Here is a 22,040-nt window from a genome sequence, read left to right as displayed (position 1 = left end):
TCTTTCTTCCTTGTTGGTTGATGACTTGATAACTCAGGTTGAAGAAGCACTGAAAGCCCATGGCATTGGTAAGTGCAAGATTTTTGACCTCCTACTCTGTTCTACACCTTCACTTTTCTCTTCACCCCAGTATAGGTGTTTATGAAACACACAAGAAAAAGACTTTCTCAAGACCTTTTTTGTGTTCTTTAATGACATAAGTATCTAACCCTACAGAAATCAATCCATAATATGAGCAACAGGTATGCCAAGTTTATTAAAAAGCACTAGCTACAATCCTAAAAATCACCTACAATTAAGTTTTGAGAAACCTTGAAGAATTCAAGACCTTAAAGACCTTCAAGATTTAAAATAGATTTTAAAAAACCATGCTCCTTAAAGCATGTAGGAATGCTTTTTTCTGTATGTACTTCATATTGGTTTTATAAAAAAAGGTTATTAGAAATATCTTAATTAGCTGAATCAAGGTACTTTTAATAAACTTAATATATCATTAAACCTTCCACAAGTCTTTATGATCTGGTCTAATTCCAGAAGGTCTAACTATGTTCATAATTGTTTTCCTACTTCTGTTTCATGATGCACCATGATGTATTTTCAGGTTTCTACAGTACACTACTACTAGAATTTGGTTTGAAAGTTGTGGCCTAAGTTATATATAGTCATTACATCTACCTAATCTGGGAATATTTGTATGGACTGTAAAGGAAATTTAAGTGATTAAGTACTTAGCAGCTGGATGCTACTGAAATGGATACCCTGAAATGTTTAGAGGTGAATTGCCATAATGTCCTCTTTTATTTCTTTTTTTTTTTTTTTAAAAAGGATTAGTTGGCCACTAAAAATCTTGAATTCTAGTGACCAGAATATGATTCGTGTTATTAGAGTCTTTGTAGGTTTATCTTCATAACACTTTGCTTCTTTTCTTTTACTCTTCTGATCTTCCCCTTAAGATCATTTCAGAAGGTTTGTGATAATGCAGCCGGTATTAAGCAACATCTAATTTGCAGGAATGAGCTGGCAGCTTCATCAGTTGTCAACACAATAGAGTTTGTAACTTAAATACTTAATAAGAGTTCATGAAGATTATCTGTAATCAAAGCATATGTGACTCTTTCTGATGCAGTAGTATAGGCTGAAGCCTTCTGACTCTCGCTTTCTATTCAGGGTTTATTGTAAGCCTTGTGCTCAATTTGTTATCAATATCTGATTTTTTAGTAAGAGATTACTTGCAACAGGAGAGTAATGGGGTTGAGGGGCACTTAAATGAAAAAAAATCAAATTTGTCTTTAGCTGTGGTGTTTCAGTCACCACTAGTGATTGTTTTAGTCCATGTAGTAAAATGCTGAGCTTTCTGAATTTCTTCACATTAAGTTCTTATTCAAGGAATATCAACTTGCTTCCTTTGCATGCTTGGCATTTCACTCCCAAACACACAGAATCTCAGCTTGTACAGATGTCTTTCTCTCCAGGTTCCTCCATGGCAGATCATGTTATGTGGTCATCTCTGCCTTACCTTTCTTAAGGTTCTGCAGCTCCAGCCGTATTAGGTGCCATGAGTGAATAGAAAAGAAACTTGATTTGGGAGGGGCTAACTGCAGACCTTTTGAAAAAGACAGCAGAGTTATGGGCTGTGTCAAGGGCCCTGGCAGGCAGCATGTGGGCCAGCAGTTTAAGTACCTCATGTTCAGTGGATTTAAACTGAATTGCTGTGATGTATTGGGTTAACATAGTCCTGAAATTTATGAAATGAAGCTTTGTTCATTATAGAATAAAAGATATTTGCACTGTAATGAATCAATCAGGCTTTTCCCTTGTTGCAGGTTGTCTTCTATATAAACTAAATTATAGCTATAATTACCTACAATTTAAGCCACTGTTTAATAATTTTGTGATGTGTGTTTGAACCCATGTTGTGTGCTACCTAGTGGCTTGATTGGTCTTCCTCTCTGCCTGCTACATTTAACTGCCTGACTTTAAATAACTTTGTCAGTTCGGTGTAAATATTTTCTCTCCTTTTTTTGCCAAAAAACCTTATAGGACATTCAAAACTAAACATAGCTTATTTTTCTCATGTCAACAAAAGCTCAGTTTTCTTAAAAAAAAAATAATCTATTCTCATACCAAATTGGTTTCTGTACTTACAATTTTATTTCCACTTCTGGTTTGTTTTTTATTTAGTTAAAACAGCAAGTGGCTCGGGGGAGCAAGTGAAAACACCTGCAAAACTTCCCCATTATGGTAAGATTGGTTAATGCAAAAAACCCCACAAAGAACGTGGAAGAAATAAAATGCTTTGAGGTATAGTGTTACAAGTGATGTTGTGGTTTGAGCCCAGAGGGCAACTGAGCACCATGCAGCCACTCGATCACTCCTTCCCCTCAGGAATGGGAAGGAGAAAATAAAGCAAAAGGCTCAGGAGTTGAGACAAGAACAGGGAGGGATGACTCACTTGTTATGGTCATGGGCAAAAGCCAGACTTGTTAGGGGAAGGAAAAAGAAGGTGATGAACTGGCCCAGCAGGGGCTTCTCTCGGAGTCCTGGCTGTCTTCAGGTGCAGCCACCTGCTCCACTGTTGACCTCTATGGGCTGCAGGGGCAAAGCCTGCCCTCTCACCGTGGGCTGCAGAGGAGTCTCTGCTCTAGCACCTCCCCTCCTCCCTTCTCCTTTCTTCCATTTCTTCCACTGACCTCGGTGTTTGCAGAGGTGTCTCCCTCACCGCTCCTCCTCCCAGGTTCACCTTCTTCAATATGTTATCACAAAGGCGCAGCCACCATTGCTAATTGGCTTGGCCTTGGCCAGAGACAGGTCCAACTTGGAGCTGGGGGAGCTTCAGGAAGCTTCTCACAGGGGGCATCACAAACAAAATGCTATAAAAAGAGTGAAAATAGGATTGGGGGGATAGTATTTCTCAATAACTGACTTAATTTGTGATGTGGGGCCATGTATGAGCAGGGATTCACTTGTATGTGAATTTCTGAGCATATTTTCTCAAGGGCAAAGGTTAAACTCAGGAGTTCATTTCATTTTGGAGGGCTTGACAGATAGCTGATGTGAGATAACATAAAACTGATTTTATCTTACAGTGCAAACTGAGCTAGAGAGGTTTCATGGACAGACCTTGGAAGAACAGCTTAATACGTGTAAAGATTCAGAACCTGCACTTGGTGAGGGCTTTTAATACTGTAATTGTTTGCTTGTGTGATGTTTACCTTTAAAGAGTATTGATTATTTTTTTAAAATGTAAAATCAGGTAATGTGTAATAGAATCTTACTATGTTTACACTGAGTACCCAATAGTATAGTATGAAAGTGACTGATCTTAGTGACAAAATGATTGGATTTGGCCTGGAATATTTCTGATTGGGGTAGTTATCACATGTTGAGAATATTCTCTAGGAATTAACTTTGATTTAAATAATCATTACTATTCTTTGCAATTTAACTGCCTGTCCTGTGGAGGGAAGGGAAAATGGAGTGGACAGGAAAAATAACTACAGGGGCATATATTAAAATACATTCTCTTCTAAATAGTTACAAAAGAATTGTTGCTATTATTTTTTAAGATTTTTTTTTTTTTTTAATTGTCAAGTCCTATATGGTCAACATATAAGGCATCTTAAAAAAATTCAGTTTTGTACCTTTGGTATTGAGGAAGTCTAGGTGCCCAAAAGATAAAATAACTGATGGTTCTAAAAATCTTGATTCACATGTTTGGCATGCAGTAGTAATCATTTCCTTTAATGTTTCTTTTGAAACCAGCACTGATTATTTGTTTTGGCAAACATCAGATTTCCTAACTTTTTTTTATCAATACAGGACTTAATTATATAATTGAATACCGATCAAAAGACAATTTCCCTTTTCTCTATGAATGTCAACTGTGCCACTGTAAAACAGGACTGAGTAACATGTTCATGCATGTTTGTGGTTCCAAACATAGACTGGCATACCTGGTAAGTTTTTAGAATAGCCTTGGTTTTTGTTTTTGTTTTTTTTTTTTTTTTTTTTTTTTTTTAATGTAATGATTTAAGTAGATACTTTGATAGTCATATTAAGATTAAAAAAAAAAAAAAAATTAAAGTTTGCCTAAGCTCTTGTGAAAATGTGTTTGTATTGCAACCATGCAACTGTGATAAATGTATTTTAAAATCTTCTCATCACTAAGGTGTATGCCTGTCCATTGCTGATACTGAGTTTTTAGTTTATTCTGTTTTGGTTGACCAGTAATGTCGATAATGAAATCAACAGCTAAAATTGACTAGAATTAGGTTTTTGACTAAATTTTGTATTATCTTAAAGAACTGGATCAATGAAGGAATTGTTCCATCTTTCAGATGCTTTAGATTAAAAGGACCATGATTATAAATGTACATGGTACATATTGGATAGAGGTTGTGATTGGAATTGGGGGAGGTTTATTCCCGGTTTTGTGGCTGGGCAAGCCATGTAAGTTCTGTGCCTATTTTATGGAGATTTGCAAAGCTCTTAAGGTTCATGTTGGCCCACAAATGTTTAAATATATTATGTTTTTTAGTATATTTAGAAAAATGAGGCTGTCTAGTCTTTGAATGTTTACTTGAATATATTTGTTTAGGATGGGCTTTAACAAAAGTGAGAAAGCAATATTCTGAGAAGTATTTTGATACTTTCCATAAAGTATCTGCTCAGAGTTGGTACTCTGTCCCATGTGTCTTGAAGTCATGGGAAGTTGTTGAGTTCATATAGCATTTTGAAGCAATTTTAGGGCTAATGTTGTTATCAGGTGTACTGCGATGGATCTGCAGTGATGTCCTCAGTAAACATCATGCTGTTTCTGGTCATTAATTCAGATGTATGTGTTGAGATTTTATGTTCTCAGCTCTTCCATTTCTTTTTTACTTTGAGCTGTTTCCTGCAATTCCGAACCTTATGCTTGTTAACTGCATCTCTGCTAGATTCTTAAATACTATAAAATATAATAATTCAACAAGGATAACTTTTAAGTCATGCACCTGGGATGGATAGACCTAGGCAGTGGGAAAGGCAGGAGACTAAGTGGCTGGAATTTGCTCTGCTGAAAGGAGCTGGGGGTCCTGGTGGACAACAAGCTAAAGATAAGTAGTGTACCTTGGCATTAATGAAGGCTAACAGCAAGCTGATCTATACTAACAAGGGTATAGCCAGTAGATCAAGGGAAGTTACTATTCCCCTACTCTTGATACTTGTTAGGCCATATCTAGAATATTGTGTCCAGTTTTGTGCTACTGCCGACAAGAAAGCTATTGATGAAATTGAACAAGTCCAGTGGAGAGCTGCCAAGATGGTCAGAGGCTGAAGCACTTACACTGTGAGGAGAGATCAAGGTAGTTGGTGGTGTTCAGGCTGGAGAAGAAAAAGTGTCAGGAGGATCTAATAGTAGCCCTCTAATACCTTAGGGGGAGGTTATTAAGAAGGCAGAATCAGGCCCTTTGTGGAGGTGCTTGACAGGAACATAATTTCAAACAGGGGAGTTTCCTACTTGACGTAAGGAAGAAGTTTTTCACTGTAAGGGTAGTCAAGCATTGGAGCACATTGCCCAGGGAGATGGGAGAGTCTGACCCAAGTGGGCAAAGCCCTGTGCAACCAGTTCAGCATTCAGTGTCAACCCTGTTTTGAGCAGAAAATTTGGCTTCAGTTCCCTAAATTATTCTGCGATTCTTTAGATAATCATTTTAATAAATTCTACTATGTATATGTAAAAGTTGATTTACCTCTCATGATTATTAGCTGTGCTAGATCTGGAAAGAGTTGTGTAGGATAAAGTATGACTTGAGGATTTGCATTTCCTTATTTTCTAGAAACAACATTATCCTGAGATAGCAGAATCTGATGAAGTTAAGGGTAAAGGCTCTGAACTGAACAGAAAAGTTAGGCAAGTTGCATTAACAATTGAGAAGAAAGAAGGAAGAAAACAGATAAAGGTACATTTCTTTAAGAATTCCAGAAGTTTTTTATTTATTAAAAGAACAAAGACAGTGATTTCTGTTATGGTGGGCAGATCTGCTTTGGATGGTAGGAAAATCTTGCTTTTTTTAACCTTTATTACAAGTGCTTTTTGTCATTTTAATAATTCTCACAGGATTATTCTGGACACAATTTCCCATTGGTCACTTCCATCATAAGTACTTCACTTGTTTGAAATAATGCTCATTGTACCTGAATCTACAGCAATATGACTCTAGGAGTGCACAAATAACACAAAATATCTATATAAATATTTAATCAATTCCCAGTTTGGGGGGTGTGTGTGTAAAGTAACTTGTTTCATTGTTGCTAGGAAACTACCTTTATGACTTTTCTGAATTAGTTTTTCTGTTCTTAGCACCTTGTGCCAATTCTCGGAGGAGCCAGTAAAAGTTCTGGTAGTACAGAGGGAAGTGTGGGAATTTGCAGGTGGATATGAGGTTGTCAACAATGCCATGGGATCACAGGAACACCACAAACTTAAATTCTTGGGGAGCTGCATCCTAAGAAGCATGTTCTTATGAAGATATCTTCACATTGCTTTCTGTTGATGTTCACCCCACAACAGTATTTAGAAATTTTTACCACCCGTTATCTGAGCAGGATATTGGCAGTGTTTCTTCTTGAGGTGTACCTTACCACTCTGATTTATGACAAGCTTACTCAGGTGCTTAGTGTTCTTTATGGTATACATTAAATTTGTGTTCTCCATCAATTTCAATGTTTGTCAACATCCTGCTTGCTAAGCAGTGTTTCTGGGCAAGATTTTTTAAGCAATGCTACATAATGTGCATAGGCTATGTCTCGTTTCAAAGTGGCGTTCACAATGTTGCTGTGTTTAAGCTCATTATGTCCTGCCCATCTGAAAAAAGACCCATGTTTCTTTCTGTGTGATACTATCACAGCTAGGCTCAAGGATGAGAACCTGTACTGATTCTACTCTTCCTTGATTAAAAAAAGTATGGGAATATTGGAAGATCAAGTCTTTCTTCTGGAGTGAATGCTCTAGAAGGGAGAGAGATTTCAGATCACCAAATTCAATCTGTCTGCATATCCTTCATTTTTAACCTCTTAAAAAGAAAACCAAAATTGATTATTAGCAATGAATTTTTCTTTTGACCTACTTAATTCAAATGTATTGACTCAATAATGTATATTTTACTTGAGATTTATGCTCATGGATATAGAAATAATTAATTCCATCTATGCTTTGTAGACCGTTTTGTTTTACTAGGAGCAGTTTCACGACATCCATAGCAAATCCATCCTTGATTTAAGGAACTTTTAAATAGAGCATGCATAACCTGGTTTAATTATACTGCTATATTTTCTGAAACCAGCTATTTAATTTTTTTACCTCTAACAAAAATTTAATTGTGGTAAATAAGTGTCCAGGTAACTGACTTTTTGAATATCCATTCAGAGATTTACACTTACGTGTTTAACACTACTGGTCTTATATCCTTAAAAAGTAAATATTTAACTCTTATTAAACAGCTACAGAATCATTTTATTCACAAAATAGCTAACATAAGTAGGTTTTATTTTTAGGTTGTTACAGATGCTCCAATAACGAGGAAGAGATGGCAAGAACGTAAGTGAGCTCAGTGGGATGTAAATTGTACATTTCTAATTTAGGTAAACTCCCTGTGATCTACATTAGCTTGATTTAAGGGCAAATTGAAAGATTTGGTCAGTAATTGTAGCTTGTGCTTATGTTTGAAGCTACATTTTCTATGTCTCATGTTGAAAATTTGATGGATGAACAAGTTCTTCCATGGGCAACATAACTAGAGACACGTGTTTTATATGGCTTTGTTCTCTCTCCCTCTTTTTACCCCAGTCCCTCTCACTTCTCAGGATTCTTTACCTATGATTTCTTTTTATCTGATAATTACTGTAGTCTCTGTAGTGCCAACTGCTCACGAGCATTTTGGTGAGCTGGGCAAAAGGAGGAGGTTGGAGCTCCATATGTGTATTTAATTTTCAATCCAGAAAGCCAAACAGAATTCTTAAAGCACAGTTCTAGCTCTTACCTGTGGAAGAAAACTTTGTTTTACTAGACATTGATACTCACAGAATTGTGGGAACGTGGTATCTGTGAAACTTTACTTGGTTTAATCCTTCAAAATTTATTGTAGAACAATGTAATCCAGATGCACAGATGGTACAATTGCATGCCACTTCAGGAAATGGCTAAAAATTGCTATGAGACCCTCATTCTCAGACCTGCATGGAAAATAAAGATTTGAATTAAAACTAATGTACTTAATTTTAATGTATATTAGTATGTAAATCGTGTCTTAAAATAGCTCAGTAGAAGTAATGAGAAGATTATTTCTATAATGATCTAGATTAGCAGTGTTATATTCTGAAGAGGAAAGAATCTAGGAAAGAATCACTTTGAATCTAGGAAAAGTGTTTTGAAATAAGTTGAATCCTATTCAAATTACGTTTCTTGACTACAACCTATTGGTTAATGTGTCTAATTTTGCACATGGCTATGTGGCATTCTACCCTATTTATAATAATCACATCTTTTAAGAAATGTATGTACGTAATTGTAACTATGGTATAAAATATTTAAAATTTTGTAATTAATTAGTAGTTCAAATTTAATATCAAGATAAAGTCCATCGTGCTACATTTCAAGCATGTTTGTTTAGATCCTAATGCAGATGACAGCCCTTCAAAAGCTAAAGTTCAGCATGTGGATACGTCACTTAGTAATGAAGAAAAAACAGACTGTAAAAACAAGGATGGAAAAATGCCAGACGCTACTCAAGGTAAGAGAATTTTTTTTTTTTTAATTATTTCTTTTGAAATTTCACCAATGCATGGATTAGTTACTCTGTATGTGCCTGCTTAGAGCTTATATACACAGTTATGTTCTGCTATAGAAGGTGAATTGCAGAGTGTGTGGATGGATTTGGGGTCTGTGGCAGAGGAAAGAATAATCCAGTGTTTGCAAAGAAAACTGTCCAGTTTTACTTAATGTCACTGGATACTTTAGAACAGAAAAAAGGCAAGATTCATAAACAGAAATTTTTACTATGTGTATTTTTGTTGGAAGGGGCACAGACTCTTTTTGGGCATATAAGCTGCTCTTCAGTGTCAGGAAAAAAAATGGGAACAGCTACATGCAAGACTGTTTGTTTAGAGCACAAGAAGAATACAAAGGAAATAGATTTGATAGTTTTGTTTGTTTCTTTTTTTTTTTTTTAACAACATCTAAGATGCTTATTTTCTTGAAAACAAAACCAGAATTAAATATAAAAAATCAGTGAACACCATGTAACTGAAGAAACATCAGAAGTTGCTGTGTGGTTGTAGGCTTTAATGTCAAAGGTGAGATTAGGGTTCTGTCTAAATGCATTATAATTGTTCTCATTCAGAATATTTCTGATCAGGAAAACCAAACTTGTGCTTCATGGCTGAACCAGATCTTTGATTTTTAGGTTCAGCTTTTATTTTATTTCTTCCCAAGATGCCTTACTTAAGCTGTCAGGTTTTATTGATGCTATCTTTACAAAAAATTCCAAGTAAAGAATACTTTTAAATTAAAATATTGGAAAACCATTTCAAAATATATTGGTTTTGTTGTTTTAGATGAAAACCATGTTCGAGAGGAGCAGGAAAAAAGTCAAAAAGAACAGGCAAAACCAGATGAGAAGGTTGAACCTAATAAGGCTATTGAACGCAGCAAAGGCAACAAGACTCAAGAAGGCAGCAAAGGCAACGACTCGGAAAAGTAAAACAAACAAACAAAAAATCCACCACCTCCAAACCCCTTTAAATTTACAGAGAGGAAAATGTTGTAGATAATAACTATCTACATTGGATTTGCATGGAGTATGCTGTGAAGAAGAAAGGCATGCTATAAGAGTAAAATGTTTGTCTTCTGAAATGGTGCTCAGCTGTAAGCTTCTCTCATCAACAGAAAAACTGGTGTATGTAAAGTGACCTCAGATTTTGCTCTACATACAACCCGTTTTTATATTTAACCACCTTATCCTTAAGGCATAATCCCCATGTATTACAAATTCAGAAAGAGTGTTCCCTTGTGGTTTAAAAACCCCTCTGTTATGGGTTCATGTCAGATAATTTGGGTGGTATATGAACTGATTTTAGGAGGAAAAGATAATCAGTGAATAGTTGTAACGGTTGAGGTTCATCTTTACAAAAGATTTTATGGAGGAACAATTAAGTATTGTGTGTAGTTCTGAAATGGTGGAACAGTGCTTGCTGTTTGTAAACATCTTTATTAATAACACTATTGTAAGTTTAGTTTGAACTATCAGCCTTTGTGTGAGGGAGATATCTCCAACATCAGTCATCTTTGTGCAACACCAGGAACCATGGGAAAGCATTCAATAAGGGATATACATGTATCAACCCAAACATAAGACTTTTGTTCCAACACTTAGTTCTTTGGTTTAGCTCTAATGACATTCACTTGGAACATTCTTAACTTTAAACCAGTAGGGTCTCTCCTGGATGTGGTGGGCTAACACCTTTTGCTTGTTTACTGTTATCCAGTAAAAGGAGACATTTTCTTGTTCCTGAAATATCTTTTTGTAGGACTTTTGCCTTTCTATGGGGCAACCATTAAGAAAAAGATTAATTGAAATCAGATTAAGTCCAGGTTTATGATTCCTGGCTTTCAAATAACTGTAACAGTTCTTAATCTGGAGAGTGAACTCGTTCATGAAAACATCAAAAACAGGGAACTAATAAAAGTTCAGATATCCACATCTGGAAATGCTGCTGTATATTTCTACCCGACACTGATTCTCACTGTGCAGTCCTGTACTTTAAGAACAGCATCCTTTGGAAAATGACTTAATGTTGGTGTTTTAACCCAGTTCAGCTAGTTCCTGGGTAACTATGAGCAACCAGGTGTTTCAGCAAGAGACTGATTCGGAAGTTAGTTACTAAATTAAGACTTCAGCTTGTTCCTTTACTGTTTGTTCTTGTGAGAATTCTGTGAGATGTGAACTCAATATATAGCTTCTTAAAAAGAATAAGATCAGATTGTCACTGGCAGCAAGCAGTCAAATGATGTTTCCGCTTCAAGATTCTGCAAGATTAGCCTGAGAGTTTCTATTACTCCTTACGCCTTTGTAGTGCACAGTCATCTGAAGATGTAAATGATTTTATTTTGAGTTCATTAAAGGTATCATCTACTTTTACTACACTTTTGATTCCTAAGAAAGACAGTGGCAGTCATATGCGTTTGGTTGATTTAAAAAAACCAACCACTCTCAGCCCTGGTTCCTGGGCTTGCAAAAGGATGGAATGCATCTGTATTAGTCGCAGAACAGGACAAATATGGGTTAGTAACTTTTAGCCATATGAATCTTTGTATGGCTGTTATCTCTGTGGCTACATTGTAAAATTGTAAAAACAGCTTTTACTACCAATGTCAAACCTTTTCCTTAGGTCTATGTCTTAGCACGTACATGCTAGATGATCACACTAAAAAACCCCCCATAAATCATTTCTACAATGATGTCTGGGACCACTGGGATTTCTTCAAGGAAAGAATATGTGATCTTTCAGTAGTAGTATGTTAGGAATTTAATCTGATTATCAGTTACTGACTGGCTACACATTTTTGATATTTCAACCAATTGTATACAGTTTTGTCTGTTTATTTATTCTATCTTAAGGTGTGAGACCAATAAACAGTCACAGGAAGAATACAAAGAAGTTGAGGTAAATATTTTTCCATTAATGGGTTGTTCCAGTTTACAAATAGTTGGGGAAATAATTACTTTAATATATGATTGGCAATGGTGTTTGCTTTTGCTTATATAAATTAATATTATTGACAATGAATTAGGTGCAAATTACTAGGCAAAGCTATTAAGAACAAGGTTTTTTTCGTACTTAGTCATGAAAACACATGTACACATTTCATACAAGCATGTGCAATTTAATTATAGCAAGAATCTAGAATAATCTATAATAATAATAATAATGTTTAGTTTTAGTTATAATTACTACACATAATAGATTTTTTTTTTTAATATTGAACAGCAAGAATTTACTGCAAATCTTGAAGAATTCACTAGTCAAGAAGAGCTGTTGGGTTATTTGGTGAGTGCTAAATCTTACCTTGCAATGTATTTTTTGGGGAAAAAAAAAAAAATCACTGAATTACAAAGTTTAAAATGTAGCAAGTAACATGAAGGCCAAAATGTGGGCAACAACATATTTTGTCAGAAGGTAAAATTCAGAATAAAATTAATATCACTAAATTTATAATACAGCTATTCATTCTAAAATTTCTAGACAGGGTTTTTGCCAAAATACTGCTTTACTGTCAGAGGAATGACTTGCATTGAAAATGAATGCATTTTTTCTCAACTAGACCTTAATTCCACTCCTGAACTACATGGTTAAGTAAAACGACCTTTTAAAATTTATTTTCCTTTCTTTTATAATTGGTCTATCATTTTCAAATGAGGAATTTGGAAAGATGTAATTCAATAATGTGAGGAAGCAGAATGAAGAAAAGTATCTGAGATATGCAGAAAGGAAAGAAGCAATTTTTAAGAAATAAAATGCAAGTTTTACACTTAAACAAACAACACCCCACCCCACTCCCCCAAACCATAAACTAAGAAACCCTACCTATTCCCTTTGTAAAGTAAGTGGCAGAGCACTTACTGTTCTGTTCAATTGTTGAAAATATGTGTTATGTACACATTCACAGCAGAGAAACAATCAATAAGAGTAGAAAACTAGCAGTTGCCAGGTGTTAGATGTATTAACATTTGTGGTCTTGCATACAGAAATGGTGATTTTTATTAAAAGCATCAGTGACAAACTTTACAAAAGTCTTTACTGATAGTTGTGACTCAGCTACTGCACAGTATTTTAAGCACTATTCACTACCACAAAATCTTTTTTCCCCTTTGTAATAGAGAATTATTAGGTGTAAAGATTGCACCTTGCTAATAAAACTTGAATTTGTTTTACGGCATCCTTTTGCTTAGTATGATTGTCCTCCAAGAACAAAAGAGGGCTGTTGGGAATGTGATTGGAACAATGTTCTGTTTCAGAAAATTTGAAAATGGTTTACTATTTGTACCTACAGTCATTTTTTAAGAAAGCTACATTATGTGTTTCTGTTGTTGGATTCAAAAGGTTTCTTAAGTAGTAAAAAGTAATTTTACAAGTATTGGTTTTGGACTTGCTGTTCAAATCACGGAGTAATTCCAGTTGTTCAATAATTATCCACACTCTATACTTTTTTAAATTGAGAAAATCGGTATGCTCAGCTTTGTCATTAAAATAATTGTATTTCTTTTATCATCTGATAGCAGAGATATCCTTGCCCAAGTTTAATCTTCCTTTTTCACCTACTTTTTTGACAAGATCTTTAAATATAACTTGTGCAAACCAGAAGAGATAAATACTCCTAGTGTTAAAAATATAATACAATCCCTGTTGTGTCATCACATATGAACTTAATGCTAGTTTTTAATTTTTTCCACTGTCTGGAGTGTTTAAAGGTGTTTGTTTCTCATCCAGAGGACTTTGAATTGTTAGGATAGGCCTGAAGTTCTGTTACATTGTGCCCAGTGGAAGTGTTTTCCACAGAACTTTATTAGTATAGACAAGAGGATGACGCATGGGGTGCGCGCTGACGGCTGTTGGCGCTAGGACTTGCTCCCCTACTAGAGCCTCAAAGACTGCTTTTTTTCTTAGGCTTTTTGGGAAGGAGAAGGTTAGTATAAGGCAAGGTGACATATATTTTTAAATTCAGTAGTGTTTTGGCTTTTTGCTACTTTCTAGAGAAATGGGTTATGACTGTATTGCCTTAGGGAAGTTGTATACATTCATTTTTATGCAGGTACCTTGGGAAGAGATTAAAATACTTAAGGAAAAGTATCTTACTATATGTATTTCCAGGCATATTCTTGGGTTGTTCCTTTTCAAAGGATTGTATTGGGTAGCTGCAGCTTCCTTCTGTTAGGATCCTCTTCCATTCTGCTTTCCCACCCCCAATTTATGTGATTAAAAGTAAAAACTGTATTTGCTTTGTAACTTCAGCCATGTCTGACAGAAGGATAGAGACATAAAAAATCAGGTTCCTGCATCTTTTGTTTATATGTGATGATACTTTAATCTTTCAGAGGGAAATTTTTTATATTCTATATTGTTTTGTTTTGTTTTTTTCATAGCAAAGTTTTGAAATATTGAATGAAGATGATGCTTCATTTATCCTAAAAGTTACACAGACTCTTACAGATGCACTGGTGGAATATCGTCAGCAGGCTGCATCAAACAAAGTAATGTGGCTTTTGTTCTGGTTTTGTTCTACAAATCTTACATTCCTGTGATTATGCATTTTTGTTACAGATAGATTAATTAAACAAAATTGCTGTGAAGACTGTATTGTAAGTTTTTCCCATTAAATACTTGAATTTTTGTAGTGATGATAGTGATAAACTTACAGCTTTTCTGCTGCGGAATCTTAATAATTTCTGTTCAAAGGTGCTTGCTTTTTTTTTTTTTTTTTTTTAACAGAAGTTAAAAATCATCTTGTCTCTTACTTCCCATGCTTTTCCTTACATCTAAATTTTTCTGCTATTTTTACCCCTTTTCTATGCTAACTTAAGCTTTTCTCATCCCCGATGACCTCCCTGACACTCTTGTTCTGTATCCCGTTTCCATTCCCAGACTTCACTTCATTCACCATGTAATCAAGCATTACTGACATAAATTTTCTTTGTTATGCAATGTTTGGTCCTACTCTTTGGACTGTTTCCTTTGAGGTCTCTTTTTTCCTCCACTGTTAGAAACCCACTTTTTCCCCTCTCTGCTATTACTTTTGACTGACTTGTCTTTACATAGGCATAGTATTGGAGGTGTTTTGGGTACGGCTTTGAGGCTGCTGTGGTTGCCACTTGCATGCCCTGTACTTCCAGTTAAATGCTGCCATACCATCACCTCCACAGGTTCCACACTTGGAATGACTTTTTGTTCATTGCCCCATTGTGTCAACAGGAATGTCAGGAACTTTCCTCTTGTTGGTGATCCATTCAACATCTTTGCGATAGGAAACATTGTTCTTTATCCCTCCCAGTGTTTCTTGCAGAACTGTCAGTGTTGAACAGATTTCTCATTCACCACAACAGCTACTCCTACTACTACAGCTACATAATTACTTTTTTAATTAAAGGGTGAACTTAAGTGGTGTTGTGGTTTAGACCCATCCAAGCACCAGGCAGCCAAACATCACGCAGCTGCTTGCTCGCCCAGGGCATAGGGGAGAGAATCAGAGGGGGTAAAAGGATATTTGTAGGTTGAGATAAAAAAAGTTTAAGAATTGAAATAGAATAAAACAATAAGAATAAAAGAAAGTACAAATGGGTAATGCACAATGCAGTTGCTTGCCACCAGCAGACTGATACCCAGCCCATTCCCAGCTAGTGATTCTGAAATACCAATCGCAATCCTGGAAGCGAGAGAGAACCCCTCCTTCCTGGCTGACCCTCCTTTATAAACTGAGCACGATGTTACATGATATGAAATATTTCATTGGCCAGTTTGGGTCTGGTGCTCTGGCTCTGCTCCCCCCTCCAGCTTCCTGTGCACCTGCACACAGGTAGGACAGGGGGAGTTGGAGAGTCTTTGATCTCTCAGCAACAGCTGAAAACATCAGTGTATTATCAGCATTCTTCTCATACCAAATCCAACACTGAATCCAAAACACAGCACTATTCCAGCTACTAGGAAGAAAAATTAACTCTATCCCAGCCAAAACCAGGACAAGTAGAAAATGACAAATGAGGGCAAGTACCAGCCAATAAGATCTAGAGAATCACAGAGGTGACGCTCATTAATTATTTACTGCCTTTTTCTTCCTCATTAAGCTTACTTTCACTTTATTCTTTCTGTTTTTTCTATATAGGGTTTTGTTGTTTTATTCACATGGAAAAAGGTCAAAGAGGACATGTTACAAAACAATCAAGTTCTAACTGAAGTAACTTCTAATCTACTATTTGTAGAAAAATAAAATGTTTTCCCCGTTAGGGTTTTTTAGTATTCAAAACTGATCTTTCAACTGGTAATTTTTTAACCAAATATTTTATTCCGAGTGTAAAATTCTTCCTCTTTAGACCTGACAGGTTGAGAATAAGGCTCTATAAGTATCAATTCTTGGATAAATACAGTGCTTTTTCAGATATAGAGAGATGCCATGAGCAGAGTATACATATATAGAAGTTTGTTACCAGCTGCATGATTTTCAAATAAATACTTGATTTTTCAGGTTTGGTAGCAGAAATACTGGTCTTTTATTTGGTTTGCAATCATTAAAAATGTAGTAGTTCTTCATTTCAAGAGGTTATCTGGAAGAAATTCTGAATACAACTTTCTTCAAACTTGTAGGACCTCTTAGATACGGAATATAATGGAGAAGCAGCATTGGAATATTCCACAGAACAGTCTGACCTGACTTCAGCAGATATTAGTGACTCTGATACTGGTAATACACATCTTTGCAATCTTGAATGTGTTTTAATCTTAACACTGAACTTTGTATAAGTTTTAGTAAACTGGATTTCTTTTAGGTTATTTCCTTTTTGATATAAACAAATTGCTATTTTTTCTCAAGCATAGAAAGAGTACAGTCATATGTCTGGGGAGGCAAAATACCCAGAATACTAGTGAAGCTACTCTGTATGATTTTTTTTTTTTTCTGTTCCCTGTCAATTTTCTTTTTTTTCTAGAAAGTTTAGCTTTTGAAAACCTCAATTAAAAAAATGCTAATAACAAAAATTGCCATGAATTACAATATATGACTTGGAACTTCTGGTTCCTTTTTGTAAGCATAATGGAAATAGCTTTCATCCACCACCCCACTGTTGTTTCTCTAGGATTTTCTGTAAATGGAAAGCATTCCTGACTCTCAGTTGTATGAAAATGTAGCAAAGTCAGATGTGAACCCTACCAGCAATGCTGCTGTGCCAGACTGGAAACGCTTGTTTTGAAAAGCCCTATTTAGAGAAATAAGTAATAAAGACTCTTCAGAACCTTCTCTTACTGAAAAACAATATTTCTCTTCTTTAAGACTATTCAAGCAGTCGATCAGCTATGCAGTCCTTATCAGTAAATGAAGATGGTGAACCCCAAACCTTTTCAACTGGCTCTTCAGAAACAGCATATGAGAACAACATCACTACTGAATTTTTGAACAGTGTAAGAAATATGAACGTTGAGGAAGTTACTGCTACTCTACACAAAATAGCAGCAGCAAATCCGGCTTTCAGAGGTAATACATGTATACGTGCATACAGACCTATATAAAAATATACATAACATAATTTTGTTAGCTCTGTCAAATATCAAGGACTATATGTGTCAAAGAACTTTGAGGTATTAAGAAGGGCTGCAGAGACTTTTTTTTTTCCGCTTTAGCTTTTGCAGGATTAAGTTTAGGAATGGTAACTCAAAATGGCTGCCTTCCCATGAAGGTGTTAATAATCGCTGAATTTCTTTTTAAACTCTTTTCTCATTTCTGCATAGTAACATTTACATGGTGAGAGAGAGTAAACTAAGATCAAGCATATTATTGTTAGAAAGAAGCAGATATAACTGGTGAAACACTGGTTTTGAGAATGCCAACAGCAAAGAAATTTTTATTTCTTGATTCCTGAAGGAACTGTACTTGCACAGTAACATAAGAACAATAATGAAGCAGAGACAAGTAGTCCTCCTTTTGCTTACAAGTTTCTAATAAGTTTCAGGTACTAAACCTTCCCACAACTTCAGTCAACTGCTGCCCTTTCTTCAGAAGCTTCCTATGTGTATTTCTAAGCTTCTTAGAGTGTGTTTAGGATCATCAGGGTAAAAAAAAGAACATTGAAGATGAGTACATTGTAGAGAAGCTTAAGATATTCTTTGTCTGAGTGTTCTCTGTGGAAGAAACTGCAGAGACTGCAAGCTGTGGAACAAATTGACAACATAAATCCATAAAAGTAGCAAACTGATACAAATCTTTCATGAATATCACCTGGTCCTAGGAACCTCCAGAACAAAATGGTTTTTACTGATAGCAGTGATTTGTCCCATAAAGCTTTCTTGAGTGGCGAGCATGTTTCTATGTATATTTCTCTTTTTTTTAAAAAGTTTTGTTGTGTGTTGAACACAGCTGTTTGCTTGCTGCCCCCACGCCCATCTGCATCTGGACAGGGAAGAGAATTGGAAGAACAAAATTGAGGGTGGGTCATGATAACAGTTTATAAGTGAAGGGAAAGGGTAGGGGGGCACAAGTGATGCAAAGACAATTGCTCAGCACTTCCCACAAGCAGACTGCTGCCTGACCAGTCTTGGAGCAACAGCCACCTTGGAAGCCAATCCCATGCCCTTGCCTCCCCAGTTTTTCTTGCTGAGCATGATGCGTGGAATATCCCTTTGGCCAGCTTGGGTCTGTTGTCCCAGCTGTGTCCCCTACTAGTCTTCTTCCCATTCCCAGCCTAATCACTGTGGGGGTGCAGAGTGGGAAAGAGAGAAATCCTTGAGGCTGTGCAAGCATCCTTCAGCAACAGCCAAAACACTGGTATGTTATCAACACTGTTTTGGCCACAAATCCTAAACACAGAACAATATAGGCTGCTGTGAAGAAAGTTAACTCCATCCCAGCCAAAACCAGTACAGGGTTCCAGGTGATCTTTGAAACTACCAGCTTCTATTGTTCTACTGTTTAGAAAAATGAGGCAGGAATTAGTGGACACCTGGAAAAAGATGATCTGCCTAGAGTGGTTGATGGGGAATGAATATGGCTTTTGTGATAAGAAAATGTTCCTTACAGGCTTTCTGGAGTTGTTTGAAACAGATCAGCAAAGGAGTCAGGTAAAGGTGATCCAGTTCATATAGTCTGTCTGGAGTTACAAGAAGCTTTTGATAGGTACTCTAATCAGAAGCTTTTAAGGGAACTACATTGTCTGTGGGAAAAGAGGGAAATCCTTGCATTGTTTAAATAGTAAACAGATAGCAAATGGACAATTACTTTTTACAATGAAAAGAAGTTCCAGTAGAGAACCATGCACCTGTGCTTAAGACCTGTGCTGTTTTAGTGTCTTCATAAATTACCTGGAAAAGGGGATGAGTATCTGGATCACAAAATTTTGTCAAATTCAAAACAGTTAAAAATGTTGGTTGACTGACAAATTTCAAAAGCTCCTCATCAGATCAGTGGAAATACCAATTTATCAGTCAGAAGAATATGTTGGATACAAGGAATTAAGAAAAGAATGGAAATAAAGGTGGCAGTCATCATTTTGCTATTGCATAAATTCATGCTTTACCTGTATCTGGTATAGGGCATATATTTCTGTTTCCCTTATTTCAGATGAAGGACTTTATTGCTGCAAAAGGTTTAGAGAAAAGGCAACAGAATATGGGAATATCTTCTGTATAAGAAGCAATAGAAAGCTAGGACTCTTTTTGGCATGGAAAAGAGATGACTGAGATATTGCAGCAGAACTTTGTAAAATTATGAGTGGATGGGGATGACAGGATTCTGTTATTTCCCATCTCTTTCGATCCATAAACTTGGAGTAGTGTGGGAGTCCAGTTTCAAAATGGACAAAAAGAGATGGTTCTTCATGCAGTAGTAGGTGGATGATCTATGGAACTCCTAGCAAAAGGATACCATGGATACAATACTACATGTGTCCTTATCTTCGCTGACTGAGCAAGTGTTTGGAAGATGACTATTGAAAAGCTTCCTGTATCAGACTTGGAAAGTTTTCTGAGCTGAAGATGATCTGAGATGGGGAGAACATAGTATTGCCACATGCCACCAAGCATCAGGCATACTTGCACTGCTCTTGCTCTTCCCTTAGCATTAGGTTATGGGTGCTGAATGTTTATTATTAACACTTAAGAAGTCCCTGTGTTTCTTCTGCTCTTCCTCTCCTAATGCCGGGGGCATTAGTTTCATCAAAGCAACATGACCTTCTTGCTTGTGTTCAGAAGAGGGCACTTTGTCCTACTGTTACAGTAAGAAAATCAAGCACTTCTGGTCATGCTTTCCTGATTGTCAGCCACAGATCTTTCAAAGTTGGAGACAGAGCAGAGGGGCAAGACAGACCCTTTACCTGATTCAGTACAGCTGTTCATAGCAACACAGTTATAGCTTCCAGGCACATTCTGATTGTTAACAGATACGGTATTTTTCATGTAATAAGAAAAAGATCCAAACTCATGTCAGCATCTAAGTAGTTCAGTATAACTTGTGTTTTTAAATGCATTTTATCATAAACCTGCTTATTTTCTGTTTTTGTTTGTTTGCCTTTAACTAAGGAATTGATATTCCAAATGTTATAAGGATCCTGACTGAAAGTGGAACTCTGAGAAGACCAAGCAATGGCATCACACAGTGACACAGTAGTTAGAGTTAATATAGCAATGTTTACTTTCTGTAAGTTTGTTGTTTTATTTAATATGAACTCAATGTAGCTGATTTTGCTATGTTCAAATTCTGTACAGCATTATTTTAATTAAATTAATAATTTGGTTTTGAGGTTCTTGTTATTTATTTCTCCATATAGCTGGAATTTCTGTACAGTGGTGGAAAGTTTGTAAAGCTCATATTCTTTCTTTCCATGTTAAAACACATTTTTAAAACAGGTAACTGTTTTTTTTCTCAGTATCATTAAATACTGTACGTTGACAGTCTGATCTTTTCTTATTGTTGGCTCTTTTACAAAGAGTTATCAGCAGAATAAACTACTGCAGTCAGCAGTATAAATTCATCCTACAACAAATATTCGGAAGTTATTCCGTATGGCTGCTGGGCCTGACTCAAAAGCTTTTGTAATCAAAAATCCTCTCCCGTATAAGGATTATGACTAGGTCTCCACATATTTTTTTTTTTTAATAAAGATTAAAAATAATAACAAAAAGTCAGTGCTGTCAGTCTAGTTCTGAGTTGAGAAGTGCCTGGAGAAGTGCCAGTGTAGGGAGCCTAGACAATTGAAAGCTTTAGCAAAGTCAACAGAGGTTGGCTATGCTTCAACATCCAGGGGTATGTCCCAGGAGATCTAACCACACTAGGGTTAAGAGGCACTGATGTGGTAGCGAAAGTATCTCTCTTATCCCACTAGTATGAGAATGAAATGAAAGCTGGCTTATACGGTCCTTCAATTCAGGCTCTTTTGATGTGAACCTTTTTCCAACTATAGTAATGTGTTTGACTGAATGTAAAGGTCTATATATTAGTGACTACTACTTTTGTGGGATGATGAAAAGTGTTTTGGATGGTTACTAATTAGTGTGCTTGGGAAAAAAAATTAAAATAAATTTTACAATTAAAATTTGCTTCTTGCTTGTGATGTTGGGTAGCATTCAGTGGTTCTAATTAAAGCTCTTCGGCTTTGCAGCCAAATGCTGGTATAATATAGACATACTGGGGCCAGATGGTAAATGAACCTTTTAATGTTAACTTGCTTTTTTTTTTTTTTGGAGATCTGTGTGGAATTCAGAATTCTCACCCTGATGGTTTCATATCTTCATGTCGTGGAATGCAAGATGCCATAAAAATAAGGTAACAAAGAAAGCAGCAACAACATTGGTTAGTTTTGTTCTGTGAACTGACACAGGAATGAAAATAGTTCACTGACAATTAAAGAAATTAAAACACAAAATGCTGCTTTAAAGAAATTGTGAAGAATTTCTGGAATGCCTCTAAATATGTTCTTGTCAGAAGCAGAGATGGAACCAGAGCTGTTACAGCTCATTTACCCTATAATAGGGAAAATGTTAATACCTGCTTAATGAAAATAAACTTGATCAGTAGAAACGTCTTTTAGTTGCTAGGGAATTCTGAATTCTGTTCCTGTAATACAGAAGATAAAAATAGAAACGTTTTTTTGTTTGTTTGTTTGTTTTCAAAGTGCAGAACATTCTATTAATTAAAATAATAAAATCAGAACGTTCAGCTGTTGTATATGGCCATCTCTGGAACAGCTTCATTTTCCTTTTACTGTGGAATAATTCCTAGTGGAAATAAAGTTAAAATTAAGTTGAAATTA

General features: G+C 35.9%; 1 protein-coding gene across 3 annotated transcripts in view; it reads left to right on the top strand.

The window, feature by feature from the left end:
* LOC116964498 overlaps positions 1–22,040 on the top strand; it is a 26,075-nt gene extending 4,035 nt beyond the window's left edge. For 2 of the 3 annotated variants that reach the window (XM_042798088.1, XM_033004319.2), the window contains exons 4-18: positions 38–68; positions 2,182–2,241; positions 3,087–3,167; positions 3,820–3,956; positions 5,820–5,942; positions 7,537–7,579; positions 8,652–8,771; positions 9,595–9,736; positions 11,658–11,703; positions 12,028–12,087; positions 14,181–14,288; positions 16,393–16,489; positions 17,075–17,275; positions 20,311–20,428; positions 21,475–22,040. In XM_042798088.1, coding sequence (XP_042654022.1) covers positions 38–68; positions 2,182–2,241; positions 3,087–3,167; positions 3,820–3,956; positions 5,820–5,942; positions 7,537–7,579; positions 8,652–8,771; positions 9,595–9,736; positions 11,658–11,703; positions 12,028–12,087; positions 14,181–14,288; positions 16,393–16,489; positions 17,075–17,275; positions 20,311–20,390 — 1,329 coding nt within the window. In that variant the 3' untranslated portion in view covers positions 20,391–20,428; positions 21,475–22,040. Of the gene's footprint in view, positions 1–37; positions 69–601; positions 775–2,181; positions 2,242–3,086; positions 3,168–3,819; positions 3,957–5,819; positions 5,943–7,536; positions 7,580–8,651; positions 8,772–9,594; positions 9,737–11,657; positions 11,704–12,027; positions 12,088–14,180; positions 14,289–16,392; positions 16,490–17,074; positions 17,276–20,310; positions 20,429–21,474 lie in introns of all 3 variants that reach the window. The other variant, XM_033004321.2, reaches the window with a different exon arrangement.

The sequence above is a fragment of the Tyto alba genome, unplaced genomic scaffold, assembly GCF_018691265.1.
Source record: "Tyto alba isolate M040663 unplaced genomic scaffold, T.alba_DEE_v4.0 Super-Scaffold_27, whole genome shotgun sequence".
Lineage (NCBI taxonomy): Eukaryota > Metazoa > Chordata > Aves > Strigiformes > Tytonidae > Tyto > Tyto alba.
This window is presented reverse-complemented; position numbering and strand designations above follow the sequence as displayed.